This window comes from Pholis gunnellus (genome assembly GCF_910591455.1).
Source record: "Pholis gunnellus genome assembly, chromosome: 22".
NCBI lineage: Eukaryota > Metazoa > Chordata > Actinopteri > Perciformes > Pholidae > Pholis > Pholis gunnellus.
In genome coordinates, this window is record NC_136549.1 from 10,282,785 (window position 1) to 10,305,616 (window position 22,832).

At 43.8% G+C, this 22,832-nt stretch overlaps 1 protein-coding gene across 3 annotated transcripts in view; it reads left to right on the forward strand.

Moving 5' to 3' along the window:
- The first annotated feature begins 7,408 nt into the window (after positions 1-7,408).
- ptpn12 (protein tyrosine phosphatase non-receptor type 12) overlaps positions 7,409-22,832 on the forward strand; it is a 35,402-nt gene continuing 19,978 nt past the window's right edge. For all 3 annotated transcript variants that reach the window (XM_079183903.1, XM_079183902.1, XM_079183904.1), the window contains exons 1-5: positions 7,409-7,975; positions 20,511-20,619; positions 21,499-21,575; positions 21,996-22,091; positions 22,518-22,556. In XM_079183903.1, the coding sequence (XP_079040029.1) occupies positions 7,874-7,975; positions 20,511-20,619; positions 21,499-21,575; positions 21,996-22,091; positions 22,518-22,556 (423 nt within the window). In that variant the 5' untranslated portion in view covers positions 7,409-7,873. The remainder of the gene's footprint in view (positions 7,976-20,510; positions 20,620-21,498; positions 21,576-21,995; positions 22,092-22,517; positions 22,557-22,832) is intronic.

Here is a 22,832-nt window from a genome sequence, read left to right on the forward strand (position 1 = left end):
TTTCGCTACCTTAGAATGAGCCCTCTATATCTACATATGGATCAGGTCCTCTTCATAGAGTCCACCATGATGCACCGCCATGTTTCTACAGTAGCCCGAAATGGACAAACCAAACACTGGCTCTAATCAGGGCCCTTTGCGTTTTTATGTTACCTGATGGCCCCCGTGGTTCTCCGATACATCTGTAAAATTGCGGTAATGTGAGCCGTAAACTGCAAAACCGTGGTACCGCCAGCCGACGCCTGCCTTTTGTTGCTCCTAACGTAGTGTTACTATGGTAATGATGGACTCTGGGCGAGGCAAACTGCATTACCGTGGTTCTGCACTCGGCGGCTAACGTTCAGTTGGTTGCAATCTGCAACAACACCGCTGGATGCCTCAAAATCCTACACAGTGTGCCTATTAGTGACTACATGTTTTCAAAGGTCATCAAGACTCTTTGGTACAACATCATCGAACATGGAGTTCCGCAGTTATGAAGTTTTAAACCTAAAAAAGATTTAAAAAAGAATGATGTGATGAATCTGTATTTTGCGTACATTTGTTCAGGTAATGCATGTTTCATCTATAAACAATGCATGACATGATTAAGTGAGAAAGTTCAAAGATGATGGGACAAGTTTAATGATTTAAATGTTCATATCTTTGGTTTGCACGTTTGCAACTGTGGACAGTTTGAGGTACTTATTGTCCCTTTTTCCCCTCAGACACAGGCGACAACACACATGTCAGCCTGAGCAGATTCCCAGTCTCTGGCTGGGAGTGCCTAACTTGAGCGGTCCTAATATCAGACAGCTTTTTGTAGCAGTTCAGCTCTGTGGTTGGCCTGAGGACAGAAGTCTCAGGCTTGTGTCCGACTGACCAGGGGCTGCTGGACCTGGACTGGGTAATGTTTTCAATCGGTGGCAGACGTACGGGGGTCAGTCTGTTTTGTATCAGCCAACTGCCCTCCTTGTTGTTGCGGTCTTATTTGACACAAGAATTAAAGACAAAATAAGTGAGTAAAACTCAAGATTGACTGAGTATTAAAGTATTAAATACTGCAAGTAACCTGGTTCAGGTCATACTTGAGCTGTCTAAACTGGACAATGTGGCATCAGAAGACAACTACAATGAATGCTTCAACAAAACAATTAACTAAGTAAGTTAAGAAAGTTGTAGATTAAAAAAAGAGCAAAAGCTACTTAATATCAGTGGTCGACTTGTAACTTTCAGTTTGCACGAGATAATGTACAGGCTAGATTTGTGTCCCTCTGGTAAAATGTGTAAAGTCAAGGCTCAGTTCTTCAGATTGATTCATGATCAGACAGCTCTTCTAAACAGATCTCACCTGCAGGTAACATGGGCAGTCCCCCAAAACCACATCTGTCCTGATGTGCATGCTGCGAGTCCAACCTGTGGCCGGAGGCTGAGTAGCGTTTGCTCAACAGCTGGAACTGCTGCTGGCCAACAGCTTTAACAGGTGAATGGGTGGAAACCAGTTTGCCACTAGCTGCATGCTGAAATGTTATACAGCAGAAATACAGGAAGAGGGGGAAAGTCAGCGGGAGGGACAACTTGCAAAACTTGTCTTTTCTTTGAGAATAACATCTTTAACTTATCTAACTAGATACTACTAGTAATGATAAACACAATGATATTAGAAACCATCCAAATATGATTCGGATTAACCGTTACGTTGCCTGTTTGTCGTTTCATCAGCTGGCCATTGCCAATTGGTGGCAGGGTGCATCCGTGTACAGCAGGCTTGGGCTTCTGTAATGTCAAAAGGTCATCTGCATGAAGCTATACGTCAGAATATTGAACATAATTCAGAGTGAGATTTGATGGGGATAAAACACAACACAACTCAACAACTGATGTGCGCTTTTAGTTGATTTGACCCTTTTTAACGTTAGTGTGTGTTACTGTAAGTTACAGGTAGGAAAGAAAGACATCAAATTGCTCTTAATTGGTCTAGTAAATGTCATTTTAAATTGAAACAAAAAAAGGAAAAGGGTACTTTGATAGAAATGTATGTAAAGTGTGTGACAGATATGATATTGTACCAACCCTTTTGTTCACATCACTTCCGTCCACTCTCCTCCCGTGTTTCTCCCTGATCTTTGGCAGCCGCCTAGTGAGAAAGTTCCTACAGGTTAACCCGTGTTACTGTGATATTGAAGGATTAAGCCCTTGTAGATCAATTACTGAACTTCTTACCTTTGCTTCTGGTCGCTCATGGCTTCAGTCTGACAATACAGCGAACTGAAGTAGATGAGGTAAATGTTTCCGGCTTGTTGTGAATTTGGTCTAATGAACTGTGAAACTTGGAACACATGAAGTTGCTGCTCTGCATTCTATGTAATCCCAGTTCCACTTGTACATTCCATTTGTACATTCTATTCTAAATGACATCTATGTTTCAAAGTATTCTATTATTACAGTTATATCACAGTTATATTACAATATATCATTATGCCTCTTCTCATTACAGTATCATTATCAGTTAAACCACATTTGCAGGGAGGGGATTAGAAATGTTGTCTATCACGTTGGGTCAGATACTGTAATTGCTGTTCATTCAAGGAGAAGTGTTCCACCGATATAATGAAAAAATATTACAAAAGATCATTTGTGATGTTGGATCTCATTGAACCAACTGATTTTCACTTCAGTGCCGTCACATCTTCCTCATTGAAACATCATCTATTAGTGACGTTTGCGCTGCAACTCTCAAAATGTTGCCACTGGGTGGCGCCAGTGGATAACTAGTTACTCTACAGTGACTGGACCTAAAACAGTACGTGAGAATGTACTTCAGGTACTGTTGACCATTTACAATAATGTGTCGATATCCAAGCAGGATAGCTGTGTGCCAGTGTCACTGACATAAACACACTCCATGTAAAACACTCATGCAGTACAGACAGAGACAAACACATGCAGCTCTCAAAATGCTAGGACAGTAATTACGTGTCTAAATCTGACAGAGCGTCCAACCGCCAATGTCTGGCTACCTGCCAGTGTGTGTGTGTGCGTGTGTGTGTGTGTATGTACTTATGCCTGTGTGTGTAACGTTGGTGAAGACAGAGACAGGCTGGCTGGAATCTTTTGAGGGAAGGGTTATACACACACACACACACACACACACACACACAAATGCACATACCACATACAAGAAGGCCGAGCAGTGCCACATCACCCACCTCACCCTCACACACTGTTTTCTACACTCACATCACACATATAATAGATTTATATAATATAATAGATAATACGGCTGAGATTCAAACATGTGATACCATTAAATAAGTCCATGTAACTCCAGTAATGTTGACTTATACATATATAGACACAATATATATATGTGTATTTGTTGTATATATATATATATAAATATTTTATTGTTTTGGTAATTTTTGGCATTACACGTGGCACCACAGTGCTCAGCGTACTTAAAAAGACTCGAACCCTGTAATACTCAGATACTGCCAGCTAACATTTACTTGCTAATGTGTTGCAATCAAACTACATTGAAACAAGTACCGTCCTTTAGTAGAATTTGAGGTATTCCGGCTTTACTTGAAGATTTCCATTTTTAATTCTACTTCACCACTCGTCAGAGGGAAATATTGTATTTTTAGACTTACCAGCATGTGTTACTTTTATGTGAGGCATCTTAATACTTTTTCCACCACTGCTTTCAGTCATTTGGTATTCGACCTGACATCTGCACGTTCTGGGCCTCCAGATAGAAATATATTTTCCAGTTTCTTCCTCTCCTTTTAAGGAATTTAAGGAAAAAAACAACACAAAGTGTCTTTATAAAATGTTTGGCCAGCACAACACACGTTCTCCAAGCCTCTGGAGCTCTGTGCTCCTGCTTCTTTTCGTCATTTGCTGTTTTGTTTTACAGTACTCTCCAAAATAGCTGTTCAATTAGGTTGATATATGTTGAGGCCATAGCATGAAAACCACATGCTATGATTTTCATACTCATCGAACCATTCAGTGACCCTTCGTGCCCTGTGGATGGGGTCACCTGTCACAGAGCACGATAGGATGGTAACATGTATGGAAGCATCATCGGTTATGGTTTGCCTCTTTTATTCTTTTTCTTATTTCTGACTATGTATATGAGTGAATTCTGAGTGAGCCTACAACAGAAGGGGGCATGCCGGGTTGTGTAACATGCAACTGAGTCATTCCTCCCTGAGGGCAGACATTTACACCCTACTTCATTACTGCAACAGGCAGGCTCACGTTCTTTCTCTCTCTCGTTTTGAGTGCGTGTGTGTGTGTGTCTGTGTGCCCAGGCCAGATATACGCATCCTGCTATGTCCTCAAAAATGCAGCTTCATTCTCTGCCCTCCATTGCAGGCACACATGTGTGAAAGGCAGAACATAAGGGAGAGAGGAAGGAGGGAGTTTATCGTTTAGCAGTGGTTAAGAAGTCAAAGAACACACACCAGGAAGAAGAAAGATAGCGTGTGTGTGTGTGTGTGTGTGTGTGTGTGTGTGTGTGTAGGGAGCCTCCCTCCCTCGGGGTTGTGTATGGGCTTGTTACAGCGACATTCCTCCACTCAGCTGCTTCTGAGCAGCACATTCCAGAAAGAGAGAGATAGAAAGAGAAAAGAGAGGGAGTAAAAGGGGAGAGAAAAGGAGGAAGAGAAGAGGAGGGGGAGATAAAAGCGGGGAGTAAGAACAAAGGGGGAGTTAGAGAGGGAGGGGAAGAGTAAGGGTAATTGAGGCAAAGAGGATAGACAGGGGCAAGTGGTTAAGGAAGAAAACGAGGATATTAATAAAATATTTAATTAATGCCTGATGTGACCCCTCTTCTCCACCGAGAGGTCAAAGGTCAGGGTCAGATACAGTACGGAGAAAACAGAAGCAGTGCTGAGAACAGGAAGTGACAGAGAGAAGGGGGTGGATCTCAGGAGGCCACGAGGTCTTTTCTTAAAATATTATTCCCCATATAACCATAACACACACACACACACACACACACTAAGTAGAGTACTCGGTGTGTGTTCATCGCTTCAGTCTGCTTGACCTGTTTCCACTGAACTGTGGAAGAAAAGAAACAAATCTCACTCCAAACACGGACGCGCATAATGATTCAGTCACATGGTTGCACTCCTCTGTACAGACACTGTATGGACACAAATGTGACATTAAGACAGAGCTCACCTCACTGCAATCGGTTAGTTAGAGAGTTTATTGGCACAAAAATATGAAATAACTTAAGCGATCAAATGAAAACATTATGTCCAAATAGCGCCCGTTAAGCAATTCTGTCTGCACATGAATATTATTACTAAATTACATTTTCAGGCAAATTATCAAAGGCTGTATTGTCTGTGGCTATAAATATGAATTAGAGAATTAAGAGATCACGTTGCTAGAAAGGCCAAACATTCCCTAGTTTCAGCTTCTCTTGTGTTTGTTTATGTGATAGTCAACTGAACATCTTTGCGTTTTGGACTGCCGGCTGCACAAAAGACATAAATATGTCACCTTGCGCTTGTTGACAGACTGCGTGTTGTGTGTTCTCTCCGTCTTGTTAATGTTCACGTTGTACAATTATTGGCTGGGATGAAGGCTCTGCTGTTGTCAGACGGGAAAATCAGCTGTGTTGCTCATGTCTGGTAAATGAAGAGAGGACAGAACCGCAGAAAGAAAACTTGGGATATTTACCGAGGATAACAAGCAAATACGTTTAAAGACGAGAGCAACAAGAAGCAGTTTGTGTGTGGAAAGCTTGTTGGCTCAGTGACAGCGTCCCCTTCTCCTTCTTCCTCAGACTGAATAGACGGGTTTGTTTGTTGTCACTGGTAGAACTAAAGGAAAACAATGTCACTTGATTCCCCTTCTGTGTGTGCTTATCGAAAGAGAGTTAATCATGCATAAGTGTCTATTGAGTTTCCGTCCCCCGGAAGCTCCATCCAGAATACCAATTTACCATTTTTGTTTTTTTGTTTCTTCTCTCCATCTCCGATGCTCTGTTTTTCTCACCAGTTTCTCAATTCCATTCAAATGAAATGACCCGGATGCTCAAAATTAGCATACATTAATATAGTTGCGAAACACCAATAACTTTCGTGTAAAACAACATATTTTACGTATGTGACAGAGTGACCACCGGTGGGGATGTTTCATGATGAATTTGTTTGTTTCTATTTCTGTCTGTATCTTAATCCAGATTATATATTTTACTAATCTGTTAGCTGCTTCTTTACTCTGGCCTTCACATATCCATCCTTCCATCCATCCATCCATCTATCTGTGTTAGTGCTATTAAATCAATGGCTGAATGACCGGATTATTAAACTGTAGAAAGAGGCTTACTGTAACCTGTACTCTCCTGTATCTCCTGACAGAGACAAACGTGTATGTTTGTGTAATATTTGAAGATAGGGGAGCAGGTCAGTCGCTTCAATGTGTTAATGTATACATGTGACTCCCACCACCACTAAAACGATTTGAAGGAATTAGACAGAGCGCCACCTGGACCGCTTACATAACAGAAATGCTTTCACTTTAATGCATTAATGATTTACAGTAAATGAAAAGGATTATTCTCACTGACGACTACGCACAGAACACTTTACTGCTTGTTTCGTTATTTAGGTTAACTAATATTGCTACTTGGGTAAGCAGCTGTTTTAGACAAATGACAGTAAGGTTAGATGTAAGAGTATGAAGTTAGTCAGGATTACTTTTGGACCAGAGGTTAATGGGAACATTTAAATTATACACGGCAGGTTTAAAACAATCAGATTTAACTCCAAAAAGTAACTTGAGTAGTTACTATACATATGGAAACATATATATAAACAATGTATGCAGTATTTTCATAGGATAACGTATGGCTGGAAAATTAACACGATTGACATCTGTTCCAAAAACAAAATCCTATATTGACAAAACTTTTATATTTGAGTAGAAATTATGGAAAGGTGGAAAATGATCTTTGGTCTATCTGGCAGTTAATTACATATTAACACATACACACACACACCCACACACACACAACACAAAACATTTGAAGTATAAATACTCCAAGCAATAAAAGACTTTCAAGAAAAAAAGGATTACTGTACATATTCTTATAATGATATATCTCTTAGTATCTAGTTGGTTTTTTTTACAGTAATTTGGTTCTTTTTTTTATTCACAAAAATGTGGTTTATTATACCAGTGCCGAGGACGAACCGCGTCAAAATGACAGACACGCATTCTATCCAATCAAACGCGGTGCTTTGGCAGAGCTGCATCTACGTCAGCCAATGGAATTCCACTGTTTGCTGTCGGCTGTCCAATCACAGACAGCTATAGAGTGGAAGGGGAGGGTCGCGTTCCGCCTCGGCTTTGCCCAGTCCGGATGTTCCCCAGTAGCGAATAACGAGCAGCAGTGTGTGTGAATGTGGCAACCGAGGTAGACAGGGAGGGGTAGATAGACTGACCAGACCAGAAGGTTTTTGTCTTTTTTCTTTTCTTTTTCTTTTCCCACAGAGCCCAGTGTGCACTCTTTATGTGACACCGCGGCTGCACACTTGTCTGTGGACGTGAACGCCCGGCCGCCGCGGCTTTTCTTTGGGACGAACCGTTACCGTTGTGGAAAAACAGCCCAGAAGAAAGAAGGAAAGGGAGAAACAACATGGGGCGATAATAAAAAAGAAAGAAAGAAGGTGTTGTGTTATGACCCGACGATGAGTCTCTGGGAAGATCCGTGAAGCTTATTTATTTTTATTTATTCCCCCCCTTTTCCCTTGTGTCCCTTTTTTGTTGTTTTATTTTTTCTTCTCCTCCCTTGCTACTTTGGGAGGCTGATATATATTTTTTTACAAGAAGGAAAAGGCAACGGGACACGTTACAAGAGGACTGAAGGATGGACCAAGCCGGCATCCTGAGAAAGTTTATCCAGGGGGTGAAGGCCATGAGCGAGGGGGACGAGGAGAGGGGAGAGGACAACTTCGGCAGCGACTTCATGGTGGGTCAACATTTACACGAGCTTACCTTTAGCCTCCTATTACCTTACACACCCACCTCCACCAGACCTCTCTCCCATCATAACCTCCACCCTTTTTCCTCCACACCATATCCTCCCACCCCCCCCCTTCCCGTCTCCTGGTCTCCCGTGTCCCCCAGGAGGTGAGGCAGGGGCGGCCACACTGCCCTCTTCCTCTTCCCTTCCCGTTTCCAGGCTTTACATGGCGGCCTAGCATTGTCTCCCAAACCATAGAAACACTACCGGCTCCTTTTTTAATTTTAAAAATAAAGAGACAACGGCAAAAACAAGACACGTTCACGTCACTTCTCAGCCCCCCCTGGGCTGTTTTTATTCTAGGGATAGCTTAGCTTGTAGGTGCTAAAGTGCAGTTATTATGGCTTACTGTCTGATAACCATGCCTGATTGTTAGGATACAGTGCAGTGATTCATTGTCCTCTGTCACACTCAATGAGCAGTGACCGTCCACTGAGCCTAATTCTATGCATTGTCTCCTGTGGTGTACCTGTAGTATGCATCATTTTTCATTTAGCCTATTGCTAGAAAATCTCTATGAAATATTTATGGAATGACTGCAGTTGCTTACTTAGTAGAGGTTTCGGGCAGATGTGTACGGTAGTGGATGACAAATCTAACCTAAAGCCGGTTGAATCGATAGCTTTATTTGCTAAATGTAGTTTTTCCCCAGCGCTCAGGCTCAATACACTCAGTTTATAGGGTGCACAACATATTTGAGACACAATATAATGCAATGAAATTGAACTGCACCACAATCTAGTCTCCAAAATGACCATGAAGTTGATTCAGGTTTAACATCCTAGCCTTCATGAGGGTTGGATTGAGAGCAGGGGTATTAGACCGGCCATGATGATAAACTCAAGTGTATATTCCTCGAGGGGATAAGAACAAAACCTAATCTGTCTCTCTTCTCTTGTTGTCCCTCCATAGTTGTGGTCTGCTACATGCATCCTGTTTGTGATTATGATTCAATGTTTTAGCCAACGTTGACAAGGATATAATAGCAAATTCTATTGTACTGTATTCAGTTACTTTACTACTTTCCCACATGTGGGAAGAGACAATAACATATTTTGTTTGCCTCATGATGACCGCTGACCTGCAGTCGTACCCACAATGCATCGCTGGATGATGTTGTTTTGCGCAACTCCAGGACACCAAATGGGACTCGTCCCGGGCTTGTGAAATTGCTGAAATAGCCACAACCAGCACGGCGCTCCTGTAACAACCATTTGCGTCACTATGCGGTCATATTAGGTGGTCGTGGTGTTGATTGGGCATACGTTGGGGAATGATGTGCTAGCTGGAGGACGCGTGCACACTTCATTTGTGAGTTTAAATGAATGTAACCGAGCAAAGCCTCTAAAGAAACGGCTGAACTAGTTGTAGCTGCAGACCGTAGATTTGGATTTCCTTTCTGATTCACATCATGTTGCAGGGAAGTTAAATGTTGGTTTGGTGGGTTTTTTTTGTACTGAAGTTTGATTGTTTGTGAAAGAGGCGAATCAGTGTCTGGGTTAACCTTGCCTACAGTTACACACACACACACACACACACACACACACACTTCAGTCTCCTTACTTCCCTGCTTCATCCGAGCTGCTTGCTGGAGCTTGCAACATTCTTTCTTGGCCCATTTCATAACATTTTGTCCTGGCTTTAAACCCGGAGCTTTATCAACTCCCGGGCACACTTTGGATAAAAGCTACACCATTTGTCAGGCTTCTCACACTGAAAATAGGGCCGTACCAAATTCAGAAAATAAGGATAAACTCTTATTTGTGTCCAGTTGTGTGCTGACGACTGTGGGGATGAGCGTGTGTCATAAAACAGGGAGGTGGTGTATGTTGCGCTTCAACCTTAGACTACGAGGGGCGTTGGTGCTGTGCGAGAGGCATTGAGGAAGCTCTTTATGGATGAACTTCTATATTATAGATGGAATAATCTTATAGTATCTCTTAAGAGAACATTTGATTGGCTCCTGGTTCCTCTGAATCGTACATTCTTCGTGCAGAGTTGACTGGTGGGTAAACGTAGGTTCTTCTTTAAGCACCTCTCATTCATGACTTCACACACATCCACGCCTTGTCAAACCGCCTGCTGCACACAGTCCTGTGCTGTTCTACATTGGGAGGAACCGTAGGAGAGGCGATCCCTTCAGCCCGGGTTGCTACTGAAAAATCGCAGCCTTAATCAGAAATCCCCTTTTTTTCAAACTTGCCGGACGCCGCCGACTGCTCGTCATGCCTCCAGATTCTTCATGTGATATCTGTTCAGTTTCTTTTTAAATTAGCTTTACTGGCATGAAACACAATAATTCCTTTCTACAGTGAGACACACATTTCCTGTTTTAGCCTTTCGGCTATCACACATCCCTCCAGATAGTAACACGACTATAACACTGCTCGCGTAAATGTCGTCTTTGAGGCCGCGTAAAGGCTTCAATTTGAACTATTTCTGAAATACATTTCTAGTAATCCAGTTATATTTTTGTGCGTGGACGCTTTATGTTCATGGTGTTCAATTTGCTTTCAGACGGCAACATCTGCCGGTGAATTAAAGAGTTTTTCATCTGTATTATGTAGACAGGATAACCTGCTGTACCGAGCGCGGTCGAGACTCGTCAGCCAGCGTGTGAAGTTGGTGCTTCGGCTGGTTGCTGCCGGGTCTGTCGGACCGATTTCGAGCCTGGCGTGAAGCTCTCAATTGCTGGAGTCGAGCTCGACAACGCCACAAGCGCATGGGGTGTGCTCCTTTTGCACACACTGAGTCACCAGAACACCCACTCTGACTGCCTATTGTTGTTTTAAATATAGAATGTTTTATTGGCATAATTACAATGCGCTGGAAAGGGCAACAAGTCGGATATTATATGCGTCGTTCGATAGTCCTTCTGCAGCTATTTGATGGCACTTCTCACAACCAAATGTGAGAAGTGTCTTTTATTTTTTCACATGTACTATTATTGTATTGAATTACCTTAGAACGTGCTATATCGTAATATAGATATTGTTATCGAGATATGAAATGACCTCTATCGTTGAGAGGAGATTTTGCCCGTATCGCCCCGCCCTATTTCCCAGCTATGTGTCTATTATTTCTTCCTTGACCATCCACATTGTTAGTATTGTTGTCGAGTTGTTTTCGGGTTTAACTAAACCGCTTTGCAGCATGTGGGTGGATCCAAATGGCAGTGAAAAGGTTTAAGCTTCGGCAATGACGTCACGCAGCATGTCATCACTAAAACGTAGGATCATTGTGACCAATCTGGTCCGACGACGATCGCTTAATTTTAAGGGATACAAATGGGATGAAAGGCCAAACGTGTACTGTCGAGTCCCGGAGTCCGTCTCATGACGCAGGTTCTGTAAAATACGGGGCATCTCTGCAGTCGCTGGTTTCACCAAACCAAACAATGGCGATCTTACTTGTGTCACAAGGGTGGTTATCAACCGGCTCCGTCAACCCACGACTTCCCAAACCAGCTATTAGTGCGCTTATGTAAGAGAGCCCGAGACAAATGGCCAGCTGCAGAGGCAACGATATGGGCACATCCAGATTCAACATTTGGGTTCACATAAATGTATCCTCTTCTGTCAAAAATATAACAGAAAATGTAACAGTTTTCATTTTCAAGGCCATGTCAGATTGCTTGAGGTAAACTGCGACTGGCCTGAATACAAGACAACCTTTAATATCGGCTACGCTACTAGCTAGCATCCAACTAACGGCACATTTAAGAGCACACGGTGATCTATAAAGAGTCCTGTATTTGTGTTGAGGTGGCAGTGAGTGAGGTGTTAGGGGTGTAGTTTAGCCCGAGACCAGGTTGATTGAACACACAGCTGTTGATAGACGTGCAAGCTTGCAGGGGTAGAGCCTGTGACCTCAGTGTTATGAGAAACCCTCTGTAACTACCAGGCCACCACGCAGCCCGAAAAGAAACGTGCTATTACAGAAGACTTAAAAAAAAAGAATGTGTCACGAATGAGTGGCACCCCACCCTCAGGTGAACACTGCTGTGTCAGCTCTTTAGCTGTTAGCGCTGTAAGCACCGTTAGCTGGCAGCAGTCGAGAAGCAATAGAAACGCGCCCAATTCTCGTACATAGCACCTTTTTCTTTCTTTTTTTAATTTAAACTTATGCAAAATCGAACTTGTTGTCAAACAACACGGAGCTGAGAACACATTTCTCCAAACACGTTGAGATGTTGGCGTCTGTTCATGCGTCCCCGTGTGGCACACGAGCAGACGTCTGCATACGAACAGATGCCTGGATATTTTGCGACCCATTTATAAGATAGAAGGAGACACTTTGCGTGTCTTTTATAGAGGTGTTAAGAATCATTTCACAGGTCCAGTAAAATGTAGCTACGTAAGTGGTTCAAGTTGGAAATGAGGAGAGATTAAATAAAGAGCATGATGTAAATACACCACTCTAACAATACAATCTAACTTGTGTGATCAGTTATGCGTGATATTGTTTCTAAATACACTGGAATAAACGTACCTGCTTTTGGGCACACTGGGCTCAACATTGTAGTCTAGAAAGGGTTTAGGCATATGTGATCTGTGTGTGTTCGTGTGTGTGTGTGTGTGTTCCTGCCTCACTTCTGCAAGCAGATTACTCCCGAGCCGCACATCAAAGAAAGCGAAAAAGTGCAAACACACACGCTTCTCTAAACGTGTGTCCTGTTGGGCAGACATAAAACACTCAGAGGGGAGGCAAGAAAATGAGATGTGACGATGCCTAACATGCTTGTGTGTGTGTGTGTGTTCTTCTGTGTGTGTGTGTTCTTGTGGCTTTGTGTGTAGTCGCTGTTTCCACAGTCACCAGGGGGCTTCCCCTCGTCCTCTGTGAGTTTTGTGTCTGCATTTTAAGTGGCTGCACACATATCTCAGCCTGCAGCACATGATCTGGAAGCCTTTATGCCCATGTATTACACAAGCCCACACACATACACACACATCTCACTGGTCAGGGATGCAAGGACCCCATTGGTGTGTATCAGCATGGAAGGCAAGTGCCAGTTTATATAGTGTGTGTTTTCCAGAGTAGAGTGGACTTGTGTTCAGAGTTGAAGTCTAAGGCTTTGGGTTTCAGTACATCTATCTTCAGACAATGATACATCCTACGTTTTTAATTTGGGTTCATAATTGTTCAAATCTGCCGTCTTCCATCACTGGCTACGAAATGAGAAACCCGGTGTGCGTGTTTGTACGGCTGTACGCTTTTATTAGTTTGTGTGCGTGGGTGGAGAGGGGTACACTGCAGGGGTCGGCTGCTGTGTGTGTGTGTGTGTGTGTGTGTGTGTGTGTGTGTGTGTGTGTGTGTGTGTGTGTGTGTGTGTGTGTGTGTGTGTGTGTGTGTGTGTGTGTGTGTGTGTGTGTGTGTGGCAACCACTGTAAGCGCGCCTCATGTTACTGTAACACGACTTCCCAATTTCCTCTGGTGTCACAAGCCTCCTTCTCCCCCCCCCTTCCTCCCACGGCTTAACCCAGAAACCAGCCTTTTGCCCCTGAGCCGGGTGTTTCTCAGAAGAAAGCAAAATATTTCCGCTCTGGACTGTGTGTGTGTGTGTGTGCGCGTGTGTGTGTGTGTGTGTGTGTGTGAGAGAGAGGGGGGGGCGCCATGCACGATGAAAGCTAGCTGAGCCACCAACAACGATGAAGAAGTTTATTGATCAAGATAAGGAGACCACACACTCAAAACACTGCAGTAATACCCCATGTGTGTGTGTGTGTGTTAGGTGAAAAGAAATGGCTACATGGAGAGTCATCTTTGCCGTGGCAGTTCTCACACACACACACACACACACACACACACATATATTTGACCCCCATATATGGACTGTAAATATCAGAGCAGGGAAGTGATTAAAAACATGCGCACAAACACTAAACACACAATGAGCTCCTGTCCCAGGTGATTGGGATTACATGCGGTTTTGTCCACATCTGCTTCCTGCTGCAGGCCGAGCTCAAGAGCGGGAAACTACCACCGGGCAAATACCCGAAAAAAAATGTACACTGTTTGCTTCAGTATGGCCGCGGAGTCGACGATGTTAACTGAAAATCCAACACGTCGGACTGCTAAGAGTCGTGGGTTTCTCTCCGCTCTCGCTCAGTAATGCGTTCCCCGTGGGTGATATTGAATGTGTTGTTTTTTAATGTGGCAGTGAGCTTTAGAGAGCGTTTATTGTTTCTGAGCTCATTTTCAGAGACGGACATGATGGCGAAGAGAGAGGGGAGGTCACGCTGTGAAAAATAATGACATTCTGATCTTCACAGGGAAAGTCACATGGTGGTCAGCTGCAGAATGGCACTACTGGGGGGCTTCAGTGTCTCACTCGAGGACGCGTGTGGTTTTATGACTATGAATGTGTTTTTGTGTCTTCTTCCATGTGCTTCATATTTCGTAAGACCCCTTTTGACTCCTTGCCAGTTCTCCTCCACTGACGGTGGTTTTAAATGGCTGGTTGAACCGGTTGCTTTCGGTTCAGGCCAGGTGTTTCCAGCAGTTGGTGTCTCCACACACACACACACACACACACACACACAGCGACTGTAGTCACATCTCTGCCTGAGTGATTTGTATAACAGTCAGACATTCGGATGGTTTAGGAACTGAAAATGAAAGAGTGACGGTTACAGATAAAGGGAAGCCCAATGGCTAATTAAAGGAAAGCACATTCTACTGTGTGTGTGTGTGTGTGCTTGTGTTCATGCCCACTCATGCTATCAGTGCTCCACTGACCTACATTGGCCAGTAGCCATGAAGTGGAAATGACTGCACAATGCATGCATGCACGTTTGCGTGTGTGTGTGCGTGTTTTTTTTGTGTGTGTGTGTGTGTGTGTGTGTGTGTGTGTACAGCTTGGCAACTGATGCTGATCGTTGGACATTATCTTTGTCAGGATCTTTCGCTAACGAGGAGGTCTCACACACACACACACACACACACAGTATCAAACTTGTCACCTAACTCTTAGCAAGAAGGAGAATATTCCTATTTATATCATAACCCCTTCCTGTCACTACTACACATTTGTTTTCGGGCACTTTCTTTCTGTACAACTAAACATGACTTTGCAGCCTTTTTGTCTGATTTCACACCGACCCTTTTAGTGTCTGTGCTGTGGCAGTGCATCTTTTCCCTGCATGCTCGGTGCGCGGGAGATTGATTTTTCTGAGTGCTTTGTAAGAGGTGACCTATTTTAGCTTGTGTGTGTGTGTGTGTGTGTGTGTGTGTGTGCGTGCGTGTCTGCATGGAAGGTGACCGTCAGCACGGCCTCTCTCTGGCACTCGACACCTTCACTTCCTGGCCACACACACACTTTCTTCCCATCGCTTCTGCAGGGAGGGCATATTTTCTGCCGATCAGAGCTTACGGCTGAGTTCAAAAAAAGTGTGTGCGTGTGTGTGTGTGTGTGTGTGTGTGTGTGTGTGTGTGTGTGTGTGTGTGTGAATAATTCAGTGTGCCAGGGAAGTACAGCGATGCTGACTTATTCAGCCAGGAGACAGAAAGTAGGTTAGACCCACTAACTGCTACATCTCTCTCTCTCTCTTTTACCTCTACCTCTCCGGTGCTCCTTCCATCTCTCTTGACATTTTTTTTCTTCTTTTGTTTTTTCCTAATCTTCTTTTTCCGTCGTCTCTCCATCTGTCTCGCTCTGTGTCCAGTAACCGGCCCGGCATCCTCGGAGCTATTTCAGGCCAAGTCAAGTCATTGTGAAGAAATGTGTCTGCGAACACACACATGACTCAGTCACACCCTGAAGGGGGTCTGTGAAGTAGGCACTGGGCTTTTCGGGGGCAACGCCCTATATGTGTGTGTGTGTGACGGTGGAAGTTGAGCATTCACAGGAAACTGCCCAACTCAGTCATGCTGTTTTACTCCTCTGACTGATGGGAAGTTGCAAAATAATAGGGACAGAAGGGAGTAGAAAGGTAGAAATAGAAAATCATTGTCACGTTGCTCCTGTTCCTTCCACACTCTTATCAATGTTGCTTTTATTCTAAGGCCAAAAGAGAGATAAAAAGCACTATTGATACATCGGTAGATGACCTCGGCTGACCAAACTACTGCAACTCAGTTTGTCCGAAAAGTTGAACACTAGTTTAACTTTTGACAAAAAGTGCAAGTGAACATCTTCTACTAATGATGTCCATCAGCTGTTTAAATGTGGGTAATGTGCCTCACACATTTTTTTTTTGCAGAGTAGACCACAACAGTGCAGTGTAGTTGGTTTCAGTGCGTTCTAGTATTTTACTGTGTGAAAACCATAGAAAACGGTTTGATGGGTTTTATGGTGTTTTCAGTAACTTCCCTTTCCTGTGAAGAGAAACGTTTTCTACTTGTTTGTGCACACGTAACATTCAATGGTTCTACTGTTGTTAAATAAGAGGATTTATATCAGAAACACACAATTTCCCCAGAGCTCAAACTTGTGTTTTATGCAACTAACAATCCAAAAGTCAAAGAGATTCAGTTTACTATCGCACATGATGAAGAAAAGCATCAAATCCACATATTCAACAAGCTAGAACCGCCACATATTTGGCAATTGTGCTTGGAAAAAAAGTGACTGAAAGGATGAATTCATTATGAGAATAGTTGCAGATCAAAAATGTATACACCACTGTCTGTCGATAAATACAAGGATGTTTATTTTTCCTTGCCCCCCCCCCCATTGAGGACAGAAGCTAGTGCGAAGCGACAGAGTGTGTAAAGAGAGCGTGTGAATGGACGACAGAAACGAGGAGTAAAAAAACCCATTAGCTTAGTAACCAGGAGCCTCTTAAAAGCCTTGGCTCTCCCTCTTTCCTCCCTGTTCACCTCCCCTTTGTTTCTCCATATCACCCCTTTTATCTTCAATATCCACACCTCTCCTCCTCATCTCTCCTTTCCTCGTTCCCATACACCCCATCTCTCTTGGTTTGTTTAAAAAAAAAAGGAACTCTCTCCCTCTGCTTTATTTCTTCTGCATCCTCCAGGCTTACCCATTATTTGTCTTTTTGTGTGCGTGTGTATGTGTGCGCGTGTGTATGTGTGCGCGTGTGTGTTTTACGTAACAGAGGAAGTAAGAGTAATTAGAAACAGGGTCTGTCTGCGTGACAATGGAAAGTACAGAGAAAAATGGCGAGACAGAAGGTAGCTGGGTCTCCATCCAAGTTTGTTTTTCATAATGTATGAAATTAAAAAAAAGCTTTAAATTCAATAAAGCTTTTATTTATGCGATGTTTATTTTCCATTATCATGGAACTCAACTCTAACCACCTTTGTGTTGTTGCTCGAGCACAAACGGAGGCGCGAAACCAGTCGAGCTTTTAACAATTCTAGTTTTCAAGCCACCGCTTGATGCGTAGAAGCAAAACGTGCATTGTTTGCTCCTGATGTGGCTTTTTAACCTGATGTCAGCCGTTCAACAGACGGTAGGCTGACACACCTGTGCCTCTCTCGTCTTTGAGCGGGGTACTGAAGTTGTTTCCGAGTAATTTTTTTTTTCTGTTGCTAATCCTCAATTTGACCCCATGATTATACAAGTGGTGAGCTGACGTAGTCGTATCATGTATAGATCAAAAGTAGCGATTCAGGGCTGAAACAAATCGTTGATTAGGTGCTGCGAAATGTCAGATTTCATGGTCTTCAATGGGGGACTCGCCTCGTGCTTCCCAGTTTGCTGTAAATGGGCTACAAAGGGGAAATAAAGTACATGTGATCTTTACAGTGTCTCCATGTAATGTGTTTTAGTGGGTTGGGAGAATCACAAACCATCACGAATCCCCGTTGCCTGCCTTCTCTTGCTCATTGTGGGTCCTAAGTGTGTTTGTGTGTGTGTGTGTGTGTGTGTCTCTTCTCGGGCTCTGGCCCAGCACAGAAGCAGACCTCTGTTAGAAATGTAATTCACATGGGGCCAGAGGAGCTCTAATGCTATTACCACACACACACACACACACACACACACAGAGACACACACACACAGACACAAATGAACTCATGCACAGCTGTGTTGCCGCCCACAGTCTCGGTGTGTACCTCTCTTCCTCCCCCATCTCCTTTCCTCTCCCTTGTTTCCTCTCCCTCAGCTCGTTGTCGTCGTCGTCGTGGTGGTTTAGAAAGACGAGTGATGCAAAATGAAAGCCGAAAAACTCATTATGTCTTTAGGGTGCCTCTGTGCCTCGAGTCTAAGCTGTTTGTGTGTGTGTGTGTGTGTGTGTGTGTGTGTGTGTGTGTGTGTCAGGAGTGTATTCAGTGAGTACAGCAGTCAGCTCGTCAGTTTATGAAAGCACTGAAGCCCCGTGTCAGAAAGATAACTTTCAGAGGAAAAACTGAACGGACAGGAACTGAGAGTTGTGGTGTTTTCTGGAAATCATCTCATTTTCATCACAGCCTCCATGTTTTTTGCAATAGTTTCTGTCAGTGTGTCTTTGCATTGCTGTCTGTGTGCGTGTTGTTGCGTATTCCTCAGCAATAGCTACAAAGTTACGACAAAAATGAAAAGAGGAACGGGGACAGGAAGACGAGTCTTGAGGTTTGAGAGATCTCAGGAAACCAGGATGTACTCTGTGTGTGTGTGTGTGTGTGTGTGTGTGTGTGTGTGTGTGTGTGTGTGTGTGTGTGTGTGTGTGTGTGTGTGTGTGTGTGTGTGTGTGTGTGTGTGTGTGTGTGTGTGTGTGTGTGTGTGTGTGTGTGTGTGTGTGTGTGTGTGTGTCTGTGTCACAGCAACACGAGGAAAGCCTGCAGTCGGTGCCAGAGAGAAGAGGTGGGACCGTTTTTTCACACGAGGCTCCGAACGCCTACACTGACTTTCTCAGAGAGAGAGAGAGAGAGGGAAAAAGTAGAGTGATGCTTAATTGTCTCAGAAAGAGAGAGATGGAAGCGATTGAAGCAACTGAGAGAATTTAAAAAAAAAAATCATTTGACAGAGATATCGTGTGAACACTATCAGAGTCGAGCAGCTGGAGTTTTTTAATGGCGCAAAAGTCTCGCTGTTCTTTTGAAGTGTCTTGAAAGTGACGCTGTGACACTCGAGGCCACAGTGAAGGCGTGAATGAGTGATAGAATTCACTGGAAGCTTCAGAAAGTCCCCTACGTTTGTAGTTGAGCTGGAGTTCACCAAATTGTCGTCCCGCATCGCCAGGACCCGCATGGGGAATCAAATTCCATTTAACTCGGTGTCGCAAAGCCCACCGAGAAATAACTGACTATTAATATTATTAGACTAAGTCGACTCACAGATGCGAATGCCGGTGAGCACACAGGCCTGTGCATGAGGCCTGTTACTGATGGCCGTCACGCTCCTTTTTAATGGACTTAATGAGCTGTCAGGACAGAGACGGATGCAAACACAGCTGCTGTGTGAAGGTTATATGCACGGCCTTCTACAGGTCGGTAAGATCGCTTCCTGAACAGATGTTTTTATTAGTAGTTTGGCCTAAAAATCACACATCTGATGTCATAAAATCCTGCTGCTCATTTGCTTTCACATCTCATAGGACGCTCAACAGAGTGAAGCGGACCGAGATCCTCCTTCTCAGGCGGTCTCGGTTCGATTTGGCAGCTTTCACACCCGCCCGAATCAACCGAACTACCCGAGTGTGAAAGCACCCTTAATATCTGATCCCAAAAATGTTTTCAGCACCCCAACTGTGCTCAGCTTTCCTCTCATAAGGATGCTCGATGCAGGGAATACAATAGAAATCTGTAGCACACTGATTCAGTTTTAAGTGGCGACTTCAGCAGGATGTGATAAGCTTTTTTTTGTTTTGTTTCCTGGTATATTGTTGCTTTCCTGCTTTATGTGATTTAATGTCGCAGTGTGACCTGGTGGTGTTTATGGTGAATATTCTGGTGATTCAGTAGAGGTTCCACAAAGAGACTAGCAGAGAGAAAGTGGCCTTGAAAAGTCCTTTCATGCAGCTAATCAAATATCTGACAAATCACCTCATCGCATTGATGCAAAAAACATCCTGTAAATCAAATACTGCCATAAAAAAGCACCTTGAACCGCTTCTGTGTGAGAAAGGATTTGAACTAAAAACGTGAACTTGCACTGGTCTGAGACACCTGCTGTCAGGCTCTCCTCCCATTAACTGCATGTGTCTTCATCAATGTCAGCTCCTATTAGATTTGGCTGCACTTATCTTAATGCGCTATCATGCAAAGAGGAGCAGCAGCAGCAGCAGTGTGTGTGGGGGGGGGGGGGGGTTAGGGTGCTGTGGTGTTAGCGGTGGTGTGAATGTTGATGGATGAGTGTGTCAGAAGAGTTTAACCACTGTAATACATATGTGTGAGCCAGGACGCTTCAGAGGAAACATACATTAGATAAAGCTTAATTGAAACTCAGATTAATAGTAACACTTTCTCTCTGAATCTCTGTCGTGAAGCTTTCTTTGTATCTTTAGTGCTCTGATAATATACTCTGATAAAGACCGACTTCTTGCGTCTTGTTATTGCTTCCTGCTAAATACATTCCCTCTTGTGCTGTTTATTCCAGCGGTTACGACGGCTATCGACGAAATATCGGACGGACAAGATCTTCCCCACCAACATAGGAGAGAAGGAGGAGAATGTCAAGAAGAACAGATATAAAGATATACTGCCATGTAAGTACAAATGCATGCTGACGTCTAGTCTGTAGCATGTGGCCTCTAGAACTCCCACTGCAAGTGCTGTTAAGTCCAACCATGAAAACAATGCATCTGTTGGCTGCATGCGACGTCACATCACATGCGTCGTCGCATCATGTCTGGCTGTGTCAGCCGGTGTGGTCCGGTGTCTCGTTTCACTTCTACTTTCTGTTGCTATCTTATTTATCTTGTGTCACCAAAAGATCCTCCCGACAACAGACCTTTCACAAGATGTAGATTTAGACTTTAGACCACATGTCATCAAGCAACGACTGAACCTAACCTTCCCGTGCTGCCATTAGTAACTGCAACACTTTGATTTATGCTGCGCCCGCACAATATAATCTGCATGAAAGCATGTGTCCTGCATGATAATACCAGCATTGTCAAATGCACATACATTTAGAACATGCACCGATAAGCCAGTACGTGATAGGTCGTGTAATGGTCTCGCTGTACTTAATGACCTCAGGGGGGGCCCGTGACCCAACATCTGTCCTCCTTCTTTACATCTTTATCCTCTTCTTCTCCTCCGTCGTTCCATCCATTCATCCGTTCATTAAGGCTTTTAGTGAATGAGCTGCTGGTAAGGCAAAGGAAGAACCGCTTCATCCGTAACAGATGTGTCCACACACACACACACACACACACACACACACACACACGCACACACTTAGGATGAGGATGTAGCTGTGTGTGTCCATTAACCTCTTCATTTATCTGTCTTTCCGTCTGCTCTTTTCTCTCTCGTCTTATTTCATCATCCGTTTCTGCAAGTAGAAAATATTTCAAATGAGTCAAAGTAAATACGTCTCTCTCTCTCTCTCTCTCTCTTTTTTCCTTTTTTCTCCCCAGTTGATCACACCAGGGTGAAGCTGACGCTAAAAACGACCAATCAGGACACAGATTACGTCAATGCGAACTTCATCAAGGTAAAAAAAAAAAAAAAGAAGAAAAAGCTGCTGAAATTCCTTTTGCTTTGTTGTTTGACACTTTGATAACAGCGCTAGAGACATTCTGGTGGTATAAAGTGCTATATATGAATCACAGGAACATCCAGCGTGGAGATAAAGTGCCTTTTTACAGAATATATATTTTCAAAAACGGTTCATCAACGTAAAGAAAAAAAGAAAAAAGCTGCAAAAAAATTCCTTTGCTTTGTTGTGTGTGACACTTTGATAACAGCGCTGGGGAAATGTACGCCGTATAAAGTGCGACATGAATCACAGGAACATCCGGCGTGGAGATAAAGTGTCTTTACAGAATATGTCATTTCAAAAAACCGGTGCAGATTTGTGATCTTGCCCTTTCCTCCCTCTTTCTCCCCCCTTTCTCCCCATCCCTCCCTTCAGGGTATGGACGGCCCAGAGGCCTACATTGCAACTCAGGGCCCGCTGCAGAACACCGTCATCGACTTCTGGAGGATGAACTGGGAGTACAACGTAGCTGTGAGTGTGGCTCGTTGGCACGGTCGCACGTCGCTGAATAGCAACAGGAAACTGTTGCTCACTGCGGGCGTGGGCGTGATGATTAAAGCAATATAAATAAGTATTTAATATGCTTGTCGGCAGCAGATGGGGAGTGCTTATAGGTTGAACCAGATGGGCAGAAAGGGGAGGGGCCTGTGATTAGGTTTTAACTACCGTAGCCCCTCTGAAAGGCGCGAGGTAGCAGCTGCGATAATTACTCCTGTAGGATCGGAATGATGCGAGATAAAGATGCAAGAGTGAAACGCAACGCTCCGAAAAGATCTGAAGTCCGCTCTGCTACTGTAGCGGTGTAAAATATAGACATTTAGTGACGTGTAAGATTTACCTGTGAGTGGCTGGCTGTAAATATCGACTGTAATCCTTCCTGTGTGTGTCTCTCCGCAGGTTATTGTGATGGCTTGTCGAGAGTTTGAGATGGGAAGGGTAAGGCCGCGGTGTTTAATCCCTTTGGTGTATGTTTGCGTCAGTGCGTGCATGAATGTGTATGTTCATGCGTCTGTACACGCGTCTGTGTTTTATCATCTCCACCAAGGTCGCGGTATGTCTTCCGCCCCATCGGTCTGTTTGTCTTAACACGGATAATATAATTATCATCGCCTTGATTGATGCCTCTATACTTGTCTGTGTTGCACATGTATGTATGTAAAGTATAGTACCTATGTATTTAGTCCTTCTGTCAATGCCACCGTTTCACATGTA